Source organism: Dendropsophus ebraccatus, chromosome 8 (genome assembly GCF_027789765.1).
Source record: "Dendropsophus ebraccatus isolate aDenEbr1 chromosome 8, aDenEbr1.pat, whole genome shotgun sequence".
NCBI classification, from domain to species: Eukaryota; Metazoa; Chordata; class Amphibia; order Anura; family Hylidae; genus Dendropsophus; species Dendropsophus ebraccatus.
In genome coordinates this window covers 92,154,750-92,176,257 of record NC_091461.1, presented here as the reverse complement: position 1 = coordinate 92,176,257, position 21,508 = coordinate 92,154,750, and the positions used below count along the sequence as shown (strand labels likewise).

Below are 21,508 nucleotides of genomic sequence, written 5' to 3'. Positions count from 1 at the left end.
TTCAGCGCGGACAGGGCAGGAGCGCGCGCCTCCCATAGACTCCCATTATGAGCGGGAGGCTAACTGCATTCTGCGGCGGACATTTCCGTCGCGGAATTCCGCTACCTTTGCTCAGTGGGAATGGGGCCTAACACCACACAGCACCCTGTATTCTCTACCTGATTTTTTTTTTTTTTTTTACGTTTCCAATAGAAATTCATAAAGCAAGATGTCTGGATATTAACAGCTGCCCACTCGGTCTCTGGGAATGAGTCTAAGTTCTGATCCGTGTTTAAGGAATACATTTCCTGCAGTCTGTGCTGGATTCAATCCTACTCCATCATTGGTGATGATGGCGCTTGTTTCTGCAGGGACCTTAAACTCCTCTGCTGCAAACTTCAAAACTGCCGTGAATGGCGTACTCTCTGGAACGGACAGCACTTTGTACGGAAGCCGGGGGTCCGCTGTAAGCGTTATTTTAAATGTAACCTTTGACATGTTGTATGGACCCCGAGATCAGCTCCCCTCTAAGTATCAATCACTCAGCCCAATGTATTCCTTAAACACGGATCAGAACTTAGACTCATTCCCAGAGACCGAGTGGGCAGCTGTTAATATCCAGACATCTTGCTTTATGAATTTCTATTGGAAACGTAAAAAAAAAAACAAAAAAACTGTATTCTCTACCTGTAACACCACACAGCACGCTGTATTCTCTACCTGTAACACCACACAGCATGCTGTATTCTCTACCTGTAACACCACACAGCACGCTGTATTCTCTACCTGTAACACCACACAGCACACTATTCTCTACCTGTAACCACACAGCACGCTGTATTCTCTACCTGTAACAGCACACAGCACACTGTATCCTCTACCTGTAACACCACACAGCACGCTGTATTCTCTACCTGTAACACTACACAGCACTCTGTATTCTCTACCTGTAACACCGCACAGCACGCTGTATTCTCTACCTGTAACACTGATATTGGAATAAAGTAAAGAACTTTTTTTTTTCTTATATCTCCACATATGTATTATGATCAAGCATCTTTTATCTTTGAAGTTAAGCCCCACAGTAAGGATATTATCCAATATTATCTTACATGGGATATACTGTTCATACCTCATTTTTTTGTCCAGGTGGGATTGGCAGTGCCGGCTCTGATCCTCTGTGACGTTTAGCATCATTTCATTCTGTTACTGCATCAGCTGCTTCTGGCCGGTTAGAGATAGTGAATCACTCAGGGGATTGGGGGATCCAACCAAGCCTCCTGTGACATCATGCCCTGTCTGCACCATCAGCCTGTGCTCAGCAAACACACACAATGTGAGACAGGCATCTTTGTCTCCTAAGGGGGGAACAGCAGAATGAGCAGGAGACAATGTGGATTGGCACAGAGGCCATTTTTTTTTCACTTCCTGGATTTCTATCAGCTACCAGTGTGGCAGAACCGTACAAATATCGTAATACATTGTATAGACACATCTATATGACCTGTAATGTACTGTAACAAGTTTTCCTTATGTGGCGTTCCCCTTTAACCAAATTAATTCGCCCAGAATTTGAGAATCGATTTGATTTTCTTTAAAAATCGTAAATTCAATTTTTAAAGGGAAAAAAATTGGTTGTCCCCCTACAGGGGAAGTAGCGAAGTTCAGGGGGTGAACAGCGCAGTTACCCCGTGTCCTCCAGCTTCTCCGTCGTTCACCCTGCTCTGCCACCGCTGCACCAGCTGCTCCCTGCCATGGGGGACACCACCGCCACCCTGCCTGCTTGAGCTGCCGCAGCCTCCACCTTCTGCCGCCATGCCAAATTAAAAAAACCTGCCACTTCTTCCTGTCTCCCCGCCGCCTGGGACACTGCTGCAGAGATCCGAGGTATAACTGCGGCCATGGCCACTATCCGGGTCCTATTGGGTATCTTTGGTTTCTCCGGAGTGATTAGGCTGACAGACCAGGTCTCAGCTGAGGTGTATCATCACATGGTGAGTGGCCGCTCCGTGCTGTCCCTGGTACATGCCTATACACAACATGGCTGTCAGTGACCGTCTCATATATTGGCTGCTACTCCTGAAGGAACATGAGAACAACACGAAGCCCGACTATACATGGAAGCCTACAAGGTATAGTGTAGTAAGTTGTACCCTCTCTGCCTGTCACTCATCCCCGCTGAGCGCACTGACAGGGAGAGAGCAGTCACTAGACACAGGTGAGGAGCTGCCCAGATGACTACCTGCCCCCCCTCTCCCTGCCAGGTGATTAAATGTAATTTTCTCCATTATAAAGCTGCGGCTGATGCGTTCAGCGTACGGCACAGAAGCTTTATACTGTACTGCAGGGAACCAAATCAGCAGATGTGGGCATCAGTGCTGCCAGAAGTCATGCCATGGGGTCAGGGCTAGAAGGGGTAGATGAGGTAGAAATATTTAAAGTTGGAACTCTGACTGTTTAACAGTGCAGCCAGTGATAACCCTGCAGCAGAGGGAGAGAACGCAGAGAGTCCTCATGTATGTGCCCGCATATGTCCTGCTCATTCCTTCCTGCTCCCTGCAGTCTCTGTCAGTCCTTCTGTTTCCCATCCTCTCCATTACTGTACATTAACTTATAATATCACATATTCAGCTGTTTCTAGATGTTTGTTTCATTTGTTTTACATGTTAGTCAGAATAATAATTATTTATTTTTGGGGTGTGGAACCAATTGTCTGCATTTCTATGATTTCTTATGGGAATATTTGCTTTGGTTTAAGAGTAGATTTGGATTACAAGCTCGGTCCCGGAACGAATTATGCTCGTAATCCAAGGCACCACTGTATATTGCAAACTTGCTTTATTTCACATCTACTGTTCATATAGACTTTGAAAGTTATAACGATAGGTACATTTTAAGGGACCAAAAATCCTAAAGGACAAGGTGGAATGTAGCATGTAATCTGCAGCTGGCTAAGGAGCCAGGTTCTCTTTGGTGAGTCAGCGTTACTGGTAGCGGTGACAAAATTAGAAATAAAAAAAAAACACAGAGATAAAGGTTTTTTATTCAAAATGATTACTCTAGCATTATATGACTAGCACTAGGTAAAACATCTGATACAGTCTGAACTTTAAAATGGCTCCGCTTTTTATGCTGAGCAAGAGCTGCTCTGTGGCTATAACACTTATCACATTCCGAACATGAAAATGGTTTCTCTCCTGTATGGATTAACTGATGATTAACTAGAACCGACTTTTGTCTAAAAAATTTCCCACATTCCGAACATGAAAATGGTTTCTCTCCTGTGTGAGTCCTGTGATGCTTAACAAGATCAGACTTCTGGCTAAAACATTTCCCACAATCTGGACATAAAAATGGTTTTTCACCTGTGTGACTTCTCAGATGCTCCATGAGACTGGATTTCCTCGTGAAGCATTTTCCACACTCAGAACATAAAAATGGTTTCTCACTGTGAGTTCTTTGATGTATAACAAGATTTGACTTCTGGCTAAAAGATTTTCCACATTCTGAACATGAAAATAGCTCCTCCCCTGTGTGGGTGGCACTATGTTCAATAAACTGGGATTTCTTAGTGAAACATTTTCCACACTCCAAACATGAAAACGGCTTTTCCCCAGTATGGATTACTTGATGTTTAACAGCAGCTGACTTATGGCTAAAGCATTTTCCACATTCTGGACATGAAAATGGTTTCTCCCCTGTGTGAGTTCTTTGATGTTCAATAAGACATGATTTCCTTGCAAAACATTTCCCACATTCTGAACATGAATACGGTTTTTCCCCTGTGTGACATTTCTGATGTTTTACAACATCTGATTTTTGGATAAAGCACTTTCCACATTCTGGACATGAAAAAGGCTTTACCCCTGTGTGAGTTTTTTGATGTTCAACGAGATTTGACTTTGTGGTGAAACATTTGCCACATTCTGAGCATGAAAATGGCTTCATCCCTGTGTGAGTAATCTGGTGTTTAAAAAGATCTTGTTTTCGAGTGAAACATTTGCCACATTCTAGACATGAAAATGGTTTCACCCCTGAATGTATTTTCTGATGTGTTACAAGAACCGATTTCTGCATAAAACATTTTCCACATTCTGAGCATGAAAATGGCTTCTCTCCTGTGTGAGTTCTCTGATGTACAATAAGATCTGATTTCTGTTGAAAACCTCTGTTACATTCTGAACATGAAAATGGCTCCTCTCCTCTGTGCCTTCTTTGATGTTTAAAAAGAACAGATTTTTGGCGAAAACTTTTTCCACATTCTGAACATGAGAATGGCCTCTCGTCCCTGTGAATCCTTTCATGCATAGAAAGATTGGATTTTTTTGAAAATTTTTTCCCACATTCAGCACATGGAAATACTTTACGTCCTGCTTCTGTACTTTGATCAGCACTCTGAGACTGGCCAGATGAAGGTTCCTTCGGATTAGTGGCATCGGTAAATTGATCTCTGCTATGGAGGACTGAGGGTATATGTGTGTTAAGTAGTGTACTGGAATGTTCTCCACGATCGTCCTCTATCATATTGTTATAATTAACTTGATAATCTTCGGATAAAACCATATGTCCTACAAAGTTGGTGTAGTCATCTGTCACATATAAAAGAGATTTAATTTCATCTTCTGCACAACCCAAGTACGTAGAAAGAACCCACTGTTCTGTGCCACTGAAAACCTGATTTATTTATCTGAATGGGACTTTATGAGCAAGCACATAGATTTCTGCAAGCCCCATTCAGATGAATAGAACAGTAACAGAAATTTCTTCATCAAACCTGACGCATTTGATCAAAATGCCACCCTAACCCCTGCTGTACATGAACTGGTCCCTGTAATGAATTTTACATTATACTAGTCATCTTATATATTGTGTTCACCAACTACAAGGTGACATGTACATATGGTCAATGCACGAACCCCCCCCCACCCCAGATTGGCAGAGCGGGCATTTATGAGCAGGATCGTGATGGTACCTTGCTGAGAAATACAGGTGACTGGCAGGTGACTGTGAGCGGTGGCATGGAACTGTTAATGGGGAGGGCTGCAGACAAAATCGCAGCAGGGCTGGGATCTGCAGCCCTCCCCATTAACCCCCTAGCCGCCGGACATTATACATTACCGGGTCCCCGTTCCTGCTTGCTTCGGGGCTCCCGGTGTCTTCACGGCCCGCCCGGCCAATCAGTGCGCTGCGGCGGGGCAGCGCACTGATTGGCCGGGCAGAACGTGCCGGGAGCCGCCGAAGCAAGCAGGAGCGGGGACCTGGTAATGTATAATGTCCGGCGGCTAGGGGGTTAATGGGGAGGGCTGCAGACAAAATCGCAGCAGGGATGTACATCCCTGCTGCGATTTTGTCTGCAGCCCTCCCCATTAACAGTTCCGTGCCACCGCTCACAGTCACCTGCCAGTGACCGGGGGCTGCGGGGGGCGATCGTGCGGCCGGGGGCTGCGGGGGGCGATCGTGCGGCCGGGGGCGATCGGGGCTGCAGGGGGGGGCGGGCAGGATATACATTACCAGGTCCCCGCTCCTGCTTGCTTCGGCGGCTCCCGCCACGTTCTGCCCGGCCAATCAGTGCGCTGCCCCGCCGCAGCGCACTGATTGGGCGGGCAGGCCGTGAAGACACCGGGAGCCCCGAAGCAAGCAGGAACGGGGACCCGGTAATGTATAATGTCTGGCGGCTAGGGGGTTAATGGGGCGGGCTGCAGACAAAATCGCAGCAGGGATGTACATCCCTGCTGCGAGTTTCTCTGCTAATGAAAGTATAGGGCTGGGATCTACAGCGAGTCTTGCTGCAAAAACGCAGCAAGGAGACTCGCTGCAGATCCGGCAAGTGGGTTTGTAGCCTTAGCATTTATTGGATAACACTCACCAGTGTTCATATCAGTAGAAATTTCCTCCTCCTTACACTTGGCTACAATCCCATAAGTCTCTTCTTCATCTGTTAAAACTTCATCTTTGATATTAGACAATTGTTGAACCTAATTCACCATACAGGAAACACAAAATGTACAATTAGGAAGACAATTAGGAAGAAACCAAAAACCTTTATAATCAACTTAAAAAAAAACACTCTATGCTAGGACCTTGTAACGCCTGGAGTCGTGGATCCACTGAACCGTCACTACTGATAGCACAAACCTCACCAGGGAGCAGAGTCTAAGGGACCGTTGGTTTTCACCAGAGCCCGCCGCAAGGCGGGATGGGCTTGCTGCGGCAGGCAACCCCCAGGTCGCTACCCCTGGCTTGGTTGCTAGTGACGGGAGTCGAGGCATGGTAGGAGCAGTAGGCAGAAGAGGCAGAGGTCTGTAGGTGTAACCGCAGGTGGCAGGCAGTGCTCAGGAACAATGGGTAAGCAGCGGACAGGGGCTAGGGACCGGGACAGCGGACAGGAACTAGGAACAAGGACTGAGGTCAGGAACAACAGGGAGCTGGGCCAAACGCTATGGGAAGCATGTAGAGGCTCCAACACCTGAGGTGGGGCAGGGCTGGAATTTATAGGAGAGTGAGTGGGCAGCAACCAATTAGGGGCGGACTGCCCCTTTAACTCTGAGACAGCCGGCATGCACGCGCGCCAGCCGGCACAGCGAGACAGGAGCGGGGCGAGGTAAGGCGGGCCCCGGGGCCGAACTAGTAGCAGCGCCGGGTCCCTGCACATGGACCCCGGCGGCTGCATGGGGCAGGGGGAGGTTGCGGCGGCCGTGACAGACCTGTATATAATTATACGAATTACATATTGGATATGCAATCCAAAGATTGGTGTAATAGTACCCCAGGGGGACCTAAAGTGTACTTAATAAACTTAAAAAAATATGCCAAAGCCCCTCCCCCAATAAAAGTTAAAATCACCCCCCTTTTCTCAATTACACAATTGAAAACATGTAAAAATAATTAAACATATTATACAGTACAGACCAAAAGTTTGGACACACCTTCTCATTCAAAGAGTTTTCTGCATTTTCATGACTATGAAAATTGTAGATTCACACTAAAGGCATCAAAACTATGAATTAACACTTGTGGAATTATATACTTAACAAAAAAGTGTGAAACAACTGAAAATATGTCTTATATTCTGGGTTCTTTAAAGTAGCCACCTTTTGCTTTGATTACTGCTTTGCACTCTTGGCATTCTCTTGATGAGCTTCAAGGGGTAGTCACCTGAAATGGTCTTCCAACAGTCTTGAATGAGTTCCCGGAGAAGCTTAGCACTTGTTGGCCCTTTTGCCTTCACTCTGGTCACCTGGGGACTGTGGAGGCCAGGTTATCTGGCGTAGCACCCCATCACTCTCCTTCTTGGTCAAATAGCCCTTCCACAGTCTGGAGGTGTGGAGGTGTGTTTGGGGTCATTGTCCTGTTGAAAAATAAATGATGGTCCAACTAAATGCAAATAGGATGGAATAGCATGCCGCTGCAAGATGCTGTGGTAGCCATGCTTGTTCAGTATGCCTTCAATTTTGAATAAATCTGCAACAGTGTCACCAGCAAAGCACCCCCACACAATCACACCTCCTCCTCCTCCTCCATGCTTCACTGTGGCAACCAGGCATATAGAGTCCATCCGTTCACCTTTTCTGCATCGCACAAAAACACGGTGGTTGGAACCTAAGATCTCAAATTTGGACTTATCAGACCAAAGCACAGATTTCCACTGGTCTAATGTCCATTCTTTGTGTTCTTTAGCCCAGACAAGTCTCTTCTGCTTGTTGCCTGTCCTTAGCAGTAGTTTCCTAGCAGCTATTTTACCATGAAGGCTGCTTCACAAAGTCTCCTCTTACCAGATGTTGTACAGATGTGTCTGCTGCTAGAACTCTGTGTGCTATTGACCTGGTCTCTAATCTGAGCTGCTGGTAACCTGCGATTTCTGAGGCTGGTTGCTGCGAAGGAGAAGTTCATCCGAGTCGAGGGGACTCTTGGTCTTCCTTTCCTGGGGGACTCCTCATGTGAGCCACTTTCTTTGTAGCACCTGATGGTTTTTGCAACTGCACTTGGGGACACTTTCAAAGTTTTCCCAATTTTTCGGACTGACTGACCTTAATTTCTTAAAGTAATGCTGGCCACTCCTTTTTCTTTACTTAGCTGCTTTTTTCTTGCCATAATACAAATTCTAACAGTCTATTTAGTAGGACTATCAGCTGTGTATCCACCTGACTTCTGCACAACACAACTGATGGTCCCAATCCCACTTATTACACCTGACAGGGCACACCTGGTAAGTGAAGCCCATTTCTGGTGACTACCTATTAAAGTTCATCAAGAGAATGCCAAGAGTGTGCAAAGCAGTAATCAAAGCAAAAGGTGGCTACTTTGAAGAACCCAGAATATAAGACATATTTTCAGTTATTTCACACTTTTTTGTTAAGTATATAATTCCACAAGTGTTACTTCATATTTTTGATGCCTTCAGTGTGAATCTACAATTTTCATAGTCATGAAAATACAGAAAACTCTTTGAATGAGAAGGTGTGTCCAAACTTTTGGTCTGTACTGTACATTGTAGGAGTGTGTAATTGTCAAATCTACTAAAATATAACAATATTTATCCCACACGGTGAACAGCATAAACTAAAAGAACAAAAAGCGCCAGGATTGCAGATTTTTTTTTGTTGCATTATATAGGAGAAAAAAAAAATGCAAAAATTAAAATTAGCGCGGTCATTTACGCCATGTTGGACTGGATCATGAAAGAGTTAAGCATATATTCATGTTGCAGTCCAGTGTCATATATACTGTTTGATGGGATCTCATTTCTATCTACCTGATAACTCAGTAGGACATCCTGATTATCTTCTGAATAATCCTGGGAAAGCCATGGGCTGGGGGATCTCTCTAGCGGGCTTCTCTTACTAAAGCCTTCTGTAAAGAGACACACAGACATGGACTAAATGCATTGTTCATATGTCATTGTCAGGTGATCTATTGGCTTTTGCCTTATGGTTGTTTACCGTTCTTCTGGATCAACACTGCAGAACAATAGGCTGAACTGGATGGATACACAACCCAGTACCCTTGCATGTTTTGCTATATTGGAAACATAACTAGGTGTATACCTATGACTTTTAGATATATTCAGCTGTAGAAAACTGTTTTCAGCATATGTAATGCTTAAACGTTTTATTCCGATTGCTGATTCTCTCTGATGGTGATCACTCACCGATGCTCGTATCTGTTGATAGTTCCTCCTCAGACACCTGGGTTAAATCTGCATACGGCTCCGCTTTATCCGTAACAACTTCAACTTTAAGATCATGCAGATTTATAACCTAATTCACCACATATAGATCAGAAAATGTATATAAGACGACAGCAGAAGAAGTTAAAAAAGTTTAAACAAAAACAAACCTGTATCCACAAACCATTAAGGATGCAAACCTTTAAAGCTCCTGGCTGTGACAAATGCCCATTGGGCAGGCTTTTCTTTTTTGGGGTCTAGAGCTTTTTGATCAGATGCTCAAGCTAAATTAGCCTTAGGGCCCTATTACACCAACAGATTATCTGACAAGTTGTTGTTGTTTTTTGGAGCCAAAGCCAGGAATGGACATAAAACAGAGAATAGGTAATAAAGGAAAGAGTGAGACTGAGAAAAATATCTGTAAGATAATCTGTTGGTGTAATAGGGCCCTTAGCTCTGAGGAGGGTCCAGGAATGCTCTTAATGCCTCACTCCATGGGGTCTTGCAAAGGGCGAGGCCTTCATCAATGTTCATTTTGGTCATGAAAGCTGCACAACCAAAGCAAATTTATTTATGCGTTCTCTTCCCTGACCTCTGTATAGGCATGTCAGCTCAAAACCACTGACAGGTCTACTTTAATGGTAGTAGTATAAAGGGGTAGAGTTTTTATAATTTTTTTTTATTCAGCAGTGCTCAGTGCTCACCACTGCTATCTTTGTGTCAGTCCCTAGCCACACTCCATTTCCCTGACATATGAAAGTAAGGCACGGCAGGTAACAGGATATTACCTTCTGGACAAGTCATGTCCTATGCACAGTATCCACAGGATAGGGCAGTGCTTCTCAAACCTTTTGTACTGGAGTCTCACCCAACAGACAAAATGATTACTGGGCCTCACCAGACCAACCAAGAGGATGCTGGGGCCTCACCATCTGTGGTTGACGTCCATGCAAATATAAATCCTATTGCTCAGTCTACCCTTCATTTGTCTCCTAAACTCTAAATAACATTAAAATAAGTACAAAATTAGCCAATAATGCTCCTATACCAGAAATTGTTGCAGCCAGGGACAGGACTATGTAGCTTATAGTCACTTCTGTCAAAATTGCCTTCCCAGCTGCGCCTTCCCAGAAAGCCACTCAGCAGGGAGGGAGTTCTACCCATACCCAAGATTGTGGAAGCCCCCCAGTGGCCTGCCCCCTTGTCCTCTCAGTTATGCCCTCTTTTGTGGATACTATGGATAGTGCATAACTCGCCTGGTTGGGAATACTCCTGAGCACAGTTAATGGAGTAGTGCCCCCCCCCCCAAGGAAAAAAAACAACACAGACACATAATGATATTAAATCTACCTCATCATCCGATGGGACATTCTGATTTTCCTCTGGACAATCCTTAAAACATGGAGGACTAGGAATTTTTTCTAGAGTTTCTTTCTCAGAGGATTCATCTATAGAAAACAAATAGTGACTGAATACAATGACCCACACCTGTTATGCAGTCAATGTTTCATTTTACAGCTGTTGCGAGCCAAAAAGGTCAAGTCTAAATGCACCAGATCTATAGTGCAATACTTAGGGTACAAACACACACCGTATATGCAGCAAATACGCAGCAGATTTCATGCTGTATTCAGTTATTTAGATCTAATCTGCTGCGTATTTGCTGCGTATCGCAGCAGTAAATACGCTGCGTATACGGTGTGTGTGTTTGTACCCTAAGGCTGCGTTCACACTACGTATATTTCAGTCAGTATTGCAACCAAAACCAGGAGTGGATTAAAAACACAGAAAGGATCCGTTCACACAATGTTGAAATTGAGTGGATGGCCGCCATTTAATGGCAAATATTTGCTGTTATTTTAGAACAACGGCTGTTACATTGAAATAATGGCCGTTATTTACTGTTATATGGCGGCCAGCCACTCAATTTCAACATTGTGTGAACAGATCCTTTCTGTGTTTTTAATCCACTCCTGGTTTTGGTTGCAATACTGACTGAAATATACTGACTGAAATATATGTAGTGTGAACCCAGCCTTATGGTGCATTTACACAGAAAGATTTATCTGACAGATCTTTGAAGCCAAAGTCAGGAATAGATTTAAAAATAGGAGAGATTCCAGTCTTTCCTTTATGACCTGTTCTCTGTTTATAGTCTGTTTCTGGTTTTGGCTTAAAAAATCTGTCAGATAAATCACCATTAGGCCTTATTCACACGTCCACTAATCTACGGATCTGTAATTCCATATTCGTACTATTTAGAGGATTGTATGGGTGGATAGGAGGAGGAATCTACGGACTTGAAAAAAAATACTGAACATGTTCATAAGGCCTTAATAAATTATGCACAATTTTTGCTAAATATATTTTCCACTAGCCCCAAATATGTTGGCCATTGGACCATCGGGTAATAGATATTTCATGGTGATCTTCCATAATACTTTTCATTGCCCACACTGTAAAGTCTCTATTTTTTTTCTTTTTCAATAGTTTTTATTAAAGATTTTCAAGCATACAGTTTTACAACAAAAGTGAAAAAGGCACAAATTGGGTACAAATTCAATTGTCAGTAAAGACTTTAAAGGGGTTATCCAGCGAAAATCTTTTTCTTTCAAATGAACTGATATCACAAAGTTATATAGATTTGTAAATTTACTTTTATTAAAAAATATAAAGTCTTCCCATACTTTATCAGCTGCTGTATGTCATGCAGGAAGTGTTGTTTTATTTTCAGTCTGACACAGTGCTCTCTGCTGACATCTCTGGCTGAGACAGGAACTCTGTCTCGGTTTTCTATGAATCCCAATAGAAAACCTCACCTGCTCTGGACAGTTCCTGTCTCGGCCAGAGATGTCAGCAGAGAGCTCTGTGTCAGACTTAAAATAAGACACTTTCTGCATGACATACAGCACCTGATAGTATGGGAAGACTCGAGGTCTTTTAATAGAAGTAAATTACAAATCTCTATAACTTTCTGACACCAGTTGATTTGAAAGAAAAAGTTTTTCGCTGGACAACCCCTTTCACATCCATCGAACAGGATGTGACAAAAGAAATAGACATGAGAACCAGACTGAATCACATAAATAAGTGACCAAAGTACAACCAAGTGGGAAACAGCAAAAACCAGAGGTGGCGAGAAAACAGTCACTCATACAGGTCTCAACAGGTAAGTATGTTCCCCATTTTTTTTTTCCTTTTTTAACCTAAAACAAAGGTGGATCCAAAAGGGAGGAATTGCAAACATTTTCCACGCACAAATAATGCTGGTAATTTGCGACAAAATCCACATGTAAAACCCATGATAATTCCATAACAGAATAGGCATGCTGTGGAATTGTTAAATACCACAGATTTTCAGTATAGACTTGAGTTATAGAATGTTAATTATTTAAAGCTGGGTCAGCGTTTTGCTGGTCATTGTTACTTTAATAAAGAGACAACGCCTCAAATACGCCCCAATAGATCAAAACTTTTGACGTGTGTATGGTGAGAAAAGTGTTTTTTTTCCAAATGATACCTGGTGATGCGGGAGACTGGTGATTCTCCATCACAATGTCCTTATATTGATCCTTGTGTCCTTTTAAATACTCCCACTCCTCCATGGAGAAATAGATAGTGATGTCCTGACACCTCACAGAAACCTGATACATACAAAGACAAACTCAGCAGGGGAAAGACCCAACCACACAATGTTTGAACCATCTTGGATTCTGTAATTTAGTTTTTCCACATTTTATTGGGCCGTGCATATATATTCTACAGATGTACTGATCAAAGTACACATTACATATTTACATTCATTTCCAATGTTACCTATTATTGTGGTGAAGTAGATGAACAACGACAACTCACCAATGTAGATGAACAACGACAACTCACCAATGTAGAGTGGAATAAGATGCTTTATTGCAGGGAAAGAGCAGTGTACAAACAAACGGTGCGTTCCACAGATAAGAGCTCTTATCTGTGGAACACACAGTTTGTTTGTACACTGCTCTTTCCCTGCAATAAAGCATCTTATTCCGCTCTACATTGGTGAGTTGCAGTTGTTCATCTACTTCACCACTATTTGCATTGGGCTTTTATCTTCAGCAGCGAGCAGCACCAGAGCGGTCAGGCTGCTTATGGGAAGGTGTGCTGTCGGAGTGCTGGGGATTGTAGTGCCTGCTCTTTCCTCTTTTGCCTACCAATATTACCTATTATTGTACATTGTTGCTGCAGTCCATTGTTTTGAATATTATTTTATCACTGTATTGTGCATAATTGCCAGATTTATTTAATAATGATGTTTTTTATGCAAAGGAAACTGGAAATGGTAATTGTGAGAACACTCCCATGGACGCTCATAGAAAAGAAAGGAGTGAGGCACAGATATGAGCATCCATCTTAAAGTGACTCTGTACCCACAATCTGACCCCCCCAAACCGCTTGTACCTTCAGATAGCTGCTTTTAATTCAAGATATGTCCCGGGGTCCGTTCGGCAGGTGATGCAGTTATTGTCCTGAAAACAACTTTTAATCATGCAGCGCTGTGTCTAACGGCCGGGGCTTACATTTGTATATGCATTAGGCTGGCACACCCGCTCTGTCCTTCCTCCCCACCCTTCTCACCATTAGGAATGCCCCAGGCAGATTGCTTCCTATTCCCCTTCTGTGTGCATAATGAACATGGGCTGGATCATTAATACACCTGTGCAAAGCTCAAACAGCAGTAAATGTTCCTGGATCATTCCTTATGATAAGGAGGGTGGGGAGGAAGGACGGAGAGGTGGTGCTAGCCTAATGCATATACAAATGTAAGCCCCGGCCGTTAGACACAGCGCTGCCGGATTAAAAGTTGTTTTTAGGAGAATAACTGTATCACCTGCCGAATGGACCCCAGGGCAGGTCTTGGATTAAAGGCAGCTATCTGAAGGTACAAGTGGTTTTGGGGGGGGCAGATTGTGGGTACAGAGTCGCTTTAATTGCATATAACAGAACAGTGATATGACAAAGTCATTGCCAGGTTTCCCCCACAGCTTACAGCTGATCACAGCAGAACAACACTTTGGGGGAGTTAAATTAGGCCCCGCTCCCTTTTACTCCACTGGATTCACTAAGAAGAGCACGCCTCTTAGTAAAAACGGCTGGAACTCTGGTGTACATTTCTGCCATGATTTACGCCTGAGAAGAGGTGTAAATCATGGTAAATCTGGTGCAGAAGGAGGTCAATCCTCCCCAACTTGCTGTGCCCCCCCCACCCACCCATAAGGCAGGCGGGAGTTACAACAGGCATACACAATGTAAAGGTAAGTATATGCTCCATCTCCGAGGCGTTCACCACCGGCTCAGCTTTTTTAATCTCCCCACTTGTACTCTGTTCATTGACAATGGGATGCTCTTACAAGTGAGGATTGTCCAAAGTGGAAAACCCCTTTAAATTGCTTAAAGTAAATCTGTGACCCCCTGACAGCACTGCTGGATAGATAGTATTGAAAGCCTTAGTGCTAGTAGACCATGGGTCTCCAAACTGTGGCCCTCCAGCTGTTGCAATACTACATTCCCCATGCCTGGACAGCTAAATCCAAAGCTTTAGCTTTCCGGGCATGATGGGAATTGTGGTTTTGCAACAGCTTTGGAGACCCATGCAGTAGACTGTGCTGTATGTTTGCCCCTTGCCTAATCAGCCACTAATAGTGCGTTTACACAGACAGATTTATCTGACAGATTTTTAAAGCCAAAGCCGAGAACAGATTTGAAAAGAGAGAAAACTCAGTTTTCTGACCTGTTGCCTGTTTAAAGTCTGTTCCTGGCTTTGGCTTTAAAAAAATCTGTCAGATGAATCTGTGTTAAGACACCATTACGCTCTGCAAACGGTCCAGGGATTTTTGACTCCATTTACTGCCCAAATAACGGTGTTTATGAAAATAACAACACAGACACAGGCAACAAAGGTATGTTTTAAATGCTTTCATAGATATCCATCTATGGATGGGGGGGGGGTCAGATTTGCTTTAACTGCCACTGCACACACAAAAATCTAGATACCCGCCTAAGGGCCCTATTCCACGGGACGATTATCGTTCGCATAATCGTTAACGATGAACGATCCAAACTACCGATATTACGAAAGACCTAAAAATCGTTCACCCATTTACATGGAAAGATAATAGTTACTTATGATCGTTCTTGCGGTCGTCTTGTTGTCGCTATTGCGTTCGTCACTACTGCGAATGACCGAAACGATGTCTTATTCAATGCGAACGAGCAGCGATAAAAATAGGTCCAGGTCTTATTGAACGATCAACGATTTCTCGTTCGGTCGTTAACTGCTATTCAAACGAACGATTATCGTTTAGATTTGAACGATTTAACGATAATCTAAATGATAATCGTCCGGTGGAATAGGGCCCTAAGTGTTACTGTATAGCAGTGAGCTCACCTCTCCAGTCAGCAGCTCAGTGATCTCGCTGGTCAGTTCCAGGATCTCCTGGTAGCAGTTTTTCTCATGTGTCCGTGAGTGAGGAGAGAATAACTTCATATGGTCTCTGCTATATGCTTCATCCTTATCACTTATCTTCTTGACGACTGTGTAATCCTGTGCATGGAGAGAGACAATATTCTCACAATATACATTGCCTCCATCTCCCCAAGTCACGTCCATTAAGAAATAGAAGATGTGTCATGATTTCCAGATGTCCTCACCTCTCCAGTCAGTAGATAGATTATCTTTAGGGTGAGGTTTAATATCTTCTCGGCCATCTGTTTTCTGTCCTTGTCCATTCTTAATTAGCCAGGACGGAAAAGAAGAAATATAATAAGTAAAACAAAAAAACCAAAATATACATAAAAATATATAAAAATATTCTAAATGAATGCTCATTCTGAAAAATATAATTTTATATAATATATAATATAAATTACTTTTTAATAATGCTACAAATATGGCATCTCATAAAATGTGCTGTCATACAGTGTACATATAAGCAATGTTATAATACCTCTACCATACAATAACCATATTGTGCAAAAACAAATTGATATTCAGCATACAGAACTGGGCACAAGTCTTGTCTATGATTTGAGTCAGGTACGGTGGCTTGTAGGGGTTATGCGGGGAGTAGAGAAGGTCCCACCTGTTCTTCTCCCCTGCTCTCCACTTCCTCCGCCTGACCATCTCGGATGGTATAGCGGGATTGTGGGTGAATGATCCCACCCCCGACATTAGATAGCTACCAATGTTACAGCGACAGAAGGCAGCAATGCTTCTGATGGTAGGAAATGGAGATCCAGGCAATAACAGGTAGAATGATTGAGTTTTTGGAGGATAAGCCATCAGTCTTTCCAGGCTTGATAACACTGGTGGTACTTTATGGTATGGTGGTGTGGCCCCATAGACACCAATATAATCTATTATATATAGATACGTATATAAAGATATGCACTCATAGTACAAACATACACAATACACTGCATAGTAAACAATCATATGTATATATAAATGCTAACCAAATTTACAATGCTATAGCTACACACTATAGATATATAAAGGATCTGACACAGGTGAATTACATATCTATAGGTACAAAGACATAAAATTCTCATAACCTATACAGTCCTGTACTACATATCAGCCATGGATTCCTATACAGTCACCTTGCAGTATAATAATATGTCACCCTTACCACTATCAGTGGATGGTAGAGTCCATAGGACTAAAGGACCTTTCATGATGTCACAGCCATGTGATCAGTCAGGTGTGGGCAGAGTGAAGCTCCAGACTGTGCTGCTGGAGGAGTAAAAGGACCTTTGATGACGTCATGGCCATGTGATCAGTCACATTTATGGGAGGAGGCTGGTTTGCAATCACTGAAAAACTACAATTCCCATTATTCCTGGACAGTCAAAGCCTTATGGTTCTTTTACACGGAGCGATTATTGTTTGAATTTTCACGATAACAATCACATTAGAGCGATAATCGGCTCGTGTAAACACAGCGAACGATCAAGTGACGAGCGAAAAATCGTTCATTGTGATCTTACAACATGTTCTCAAATCGTTAGTCGTTCGCTAAAAATTCGCAGATTGCTTCGTGATCATACTGTGTGAGATGGGCTTAAGTGATCTTAAAAACTATCGCAATAACGATTGTTCTAACGATTTATTCATCTAAACGCTGATCATTATAAAAACCAAATCGTTGCTTCAAAATCGTTAAACAATCGAATTATCGCTTCGTGTAAACAGACCATAAGACTGCTTTCACACGCTGTTCATGGAACACGGAAGTGGAATGCCTGTAACGGATTTCTCCCCCCACCCGGGCAGCATCTGTGATAAGATACTGGGTGGGGGGAACTGTACAGATATGCGCCGTGCTGTAATAACAGAACCGCGGCTGATTCATTACAGCGCGTTGCATATCCGTTACAGGCATTACACATCCGTGTTCCGTGCGGAACACTGAAAGTGTGAACGCAGCCTTAGCTATCCAGGCATGATGGGAACTATAGTTTTGTAACAGCTGGAGGGCCGCAGTTTGACACCTGTGGTGGTGTAATATACATGCAGGGCAAATGCAAAGGTGTGTGTCTGTTTAATGCGTCTTGTGTGGGAGGGAGGTCTATGTAAGGCCAGGGCTACATTGTCACTCTTTGTCACGTAAGGCTGTAGAGCATGGCATGTAATGACTGGTTATCATCTATTACACCACTTACTAGCTTATTCTGCCCCTGGAAGTGACATCTGCACATAAACTTTGTCAGGATCTTCATAGTAGAGTATTGTTGTACCATTTTAGCCATAGAAATCAGTAGAATAGAGAAGAAATCAGGCGATACCTGTTGGAGGCTAACTGAGTATATTTGAGTGTAAGCTTTCGAGAGTCTAGCTCCCTTCGTCAGACATGATGTTATACAAAACTGAAAAAATCACAGACTTATATACACACTAGACAGAGGTTCATCTAAGGATTTTAGGAAACTTTAAAAATAACAAAATGTAATATATACACAGGGTCTGCTATTTACAACAGGTCCATAAACTAAAGCTTATGAGGCGTGACAAGAGGATGGTAAGCTCTTGTTGCTATCTGATTGTTGTCAGATTAATGGCCTAATAGCAATTAATGGTCTTCATAGCCAGAACAGGTCACACATAGGCCGACATGAAGCTGGCATGGATATGGAGACCATGTTGCAAAGTTTTAAATTGACCTGTTGTAAATAGCAGACCCTGTGTATATTGCATTTTGTTATTTTTAAAGTTTCTAAAATCCTTTGATAAGCTTCCTCTAGTGTGTATAGAAGTCTGTAATTTTTTTCAGTTCTGTATAACATCATGTCTGACGAAGGGAGCTAGACTCCTGAAAGCTTACACTCAAATATACTCAGTTAGCCTCCAAAAGGTATCGCCTGATTTCTTCTCTATTCTTTATGAAATGGGTTTCCATTGAGGATGAGTGAATTTACAGCAGTAGCAAAGCGCTAGGCTCGGCAGTCAACTTCTTAGCCAGCTGCCATAAACTCCGCTCTGCGCCACCCTGCTCCAGGTGCCTGAAAAAGAGCGGGATGGAGTCGTAGGAAAGGTTTGGGAATGTTCCTACTACAAAATATGTGGTGAAATTTCAAGCAGGACTCCTCTCGAAGTCCCGTCTGTCCCATAGACACAAAATAGGTATAAGGCTGGGTTCACACTGCGTTTTTGCAATCCGTTTTTAAAAAAAAAAAACGGATGAAAAACGGATTGCAAAAACAGATGCATTTGTGTGCATCCGTTTTTTCCATTGACTTCCATTATAAAAAAAACGGATCAAAATGGATCCTTTTTTTTTTTTTACGGACACAAAAACGTTGCTGGCACAATTTTTTTTGTCCGTTAAAAAAAAACGGATCCGTTAAACGTATGCTAAAAACGTTGTGTGAACCCAGAGTCTTGTAAGAAATGCTGTTGAATGATCTCTAGGATTCCCCTCCATTTTCTTTGCATTCATCTGTAAGAAATAGATACACATTCAAACATGAAGTCAGGGAGCCCGACTTGCTCATGATCACCCGCTGGTCTCCTGTATCTCCTGCAACTTCATGGCCCCCTTCACAATTGCCCACTCAGCCAGTCAGCGACTAAGGTGGGGCACCTTTGCAGTCACTGACATGAGCATTGCATAGTTACCTTTAGCACTGGTCAGTTATGTGTGTCACTGAGGTGGGTCTGTGACACAGTCTGGTACTGCCCCACTCTGACCACTGATCTGTCTTCAGACCGCCCTCACCTCCTCCAGAATGATTGACAGCCAGCTCACGTTGAAATCCAGAGCAGCCAAAGATGGCTGGAGAGCGGGGCAGGGGCAGACAGTCTCACAGACGTGCCTGGAATAAAGATCGCTTTCACCTAAAAAGCGGGATCACACAGCAGAGCGTGTGAGATGCGTGCGTGATCTCCATATCCGGGCCATGAGTTTCTCTTTAAAGGCTGTGATTACCTTTGAATGCATTTTTTTTATTGTTTCTTCATACTTATTATGGCATGGAAATTATGTTCTTTGTAGGCCCTAATTTAAAATTTAGCTAGGTTTCTCCTCTACAGTTTTTTTGTTTACATTTATAAAGCAGACTGCAATGTACTGTTCTTATTGAAATCTGTCAGGTGGCTTTTGACAGATTCCAGATGATGTTGGAAGAGATATAGGTTGGGCATGATGGATTTATACTGCCCTACCCCTTTGTTCTCTAAAAGATAAGCTGCTGCCACAGCTTACCGCCCCCCATGAAGAACAAAGTAATGCTTGGCTGTGCTTAAAGTTCTTGTGTATGGGGAGGGAGGGATAACTGTCAGTTAAAAAATATAGGCACCTTTAGCCCCATCCTGGAAAACTACATCAACATCTGGAAACAAAGGCTGTACCATGAGAATGTGTTCGTCACCAAATATTTTGGGGCTGTTACTTTACCTTTGAGGATGATGACTACTGGGCCCAAAAAGATCCATATCATCACACCTAGGGTTTACTAAATTAAATCAATGAATTCGCTCAAAATTAAATAAAAAATTTTTTTATTTTACTAAAAATAAATAAAATAAAATATGCATGATCCTCTGCAGAAGATGCGGAGAAATAAATGTAGCCTCCTCCTCTTTTACCCTTTCTGTGCTGCAGCATGGCTCGGTATCACATGCTGCAGCACATAGTGGGTTAAAAAGCATACATTACCTTTGTGTGGTCGGCTCCTGTGCTCTAATGACACCTGCACCAGAGTCACACACATTTTTCTATTTAAAACCCCAAAAGAAGAAAAAAAATGTATAGGTAATAAAAATACAAATTTATTGATTAACAAAATACACAGATAAAAACAAAATGTACTAAAGAAAGTAATAAAACAAGTACTGAAAACATGTGAACCTGGACACAGCAAAGGCAAAAAAAGGCGAGGTTCACCTCCCACAATATGTATTAACAGTGTACAATACAAACAATGGAGTGAACACGAAAATATGTATGTATAGTTGACTGGATGTGGATATAGACAAATAGCTCCATAAAAACTATTATAAGGATACAGTACCAACAAATATAACCCCTATCAATATAGTACCAGCAAATATAAACCCATTAACTATTGCACATGTTAACTATTATACCAGCTACTAATGTAGATGAAATAGCAGCCATTCAATAAAGTGCAATAGTGCCAAAAAGGGTGATAGACATGTCATATATTAAAAAAGGACAGACAAAGTTAGATACAAACAAGGACAAAGTTAGATACAAACAAGAGGTCCATATAACATAGGGTATGTTTGATCATATCTATATACACTCTGTTGTATTCTTTGTACTCTAACTGTATGCATGCCTGATGTACAATGTGACTCCTACATGGTGGGTAGGCACAGGTATATACTTGAAGTGATTACCATTATTCTATTGCAATGATTAGAATGAGTTACAGCATGTTATAGAGAGGGCGAGAGATTGTAATGTAATTTTCTGCTCTTAACTATTTCTGTGCAGCAATTAAGTTCTGTACATGCTAAAGCACAGAAAGGGTTAAAAAGCAGGCACTACATTTGTCTCATTGGCTGCTGCACAGATTACCTCCATTCTCAGCCGCCTGCAAGTAGAAAAATGTGAGAAACTCCGATGCGGAGGTGGTAAAAAGGGGATGAGGCATTCTATTGCCGGGTGCTGTGCAGAGTGTAGTGGTTGTATATACAGAGGTGAAGATGTAACATGGGCCGGTCATGACGTTGTTACATGTAGGTGAGGGCATTATATACGGAGGAGGAACTTGAGAAAAGAGCAAAAAGTATTTGTAGTGAAGGGGCTGGGGATGCACAGACTTACTAATGGTATATCAAGAAGAATGTATATATGGAGC

General features: G+C 42.6%; 2 protein-coding genes across 2 annotated transcripts in view; both read right to left on the bottom strand.

Annotated features, from left to right (window-relative positions):
* Nucleotides 1–167: 167 nt before the first annotated feature.
* On the bottom strand, nucleotides 168–526 carry LOC138799615 (ubiquitin-fold modifier 1). The gene has a single exon (XM_069981059.1). It carries the CDS (start codon nucleotides 475–477, stop codon nucleotides 220–222), a length of 258 nt encoding a protein of 85 aa, XP_069837160.1. The 5' UTR covers nucleotides 478–526; the 3' UTR covers nucleotides 168–219.
* A 2,465-nt stretch (nucleotides 527–2,991) lies between these two features.
* LOC138800072 (oocyte zinc finger protein XlCOF7.1-like) overlaps nucleotides 2,992–21,508 on the bottom strand; it is a 30,263-nt gene continuing 11,746 nt past the window's right edge. Inside the window, exons 10-17 of the mRNA XM_069981879.1 lie at nucleotides 15,833–15,911; nucleotides 15,570–15,725; nucleotides 12,666–12,789; nucleotides 10,496–10,593; nucleotides 9,128–9,236; nucleotides 8,732–8,829; nucleotides 5,846–5,954; nucleotides 2,992–4,568 (exon numbers count right to left, since the gene is read on the bottom strand). Coding sequence (XP_069837980.1) covers nucleotides 3,034–4,568; nucleotides 5,846–5,954; nucleotides 8,732–8,829; nucleotides 9,128–9,236; nucleotides 10,496–10,593; nucleotides 12,666–12,789; nucleotides 15,570–15,725; nucleotides 15,833–15,911 — 2,308 coding nt within the window. The 3' untranslated portion in view covers nucleotides 2,992–3,033. The remainder of the gene's footprint in view (nucleotides 4,569–5,845; nucleotides 5,955–8,731; nucleotides 8,830–9,127; nucleotides 9,237–10,495; nucleotides 10,594–12,665; nucleotides 12,790–15,569; nucleotides 15,726–15,832; nucleotides 15,912–21,508) is intronic.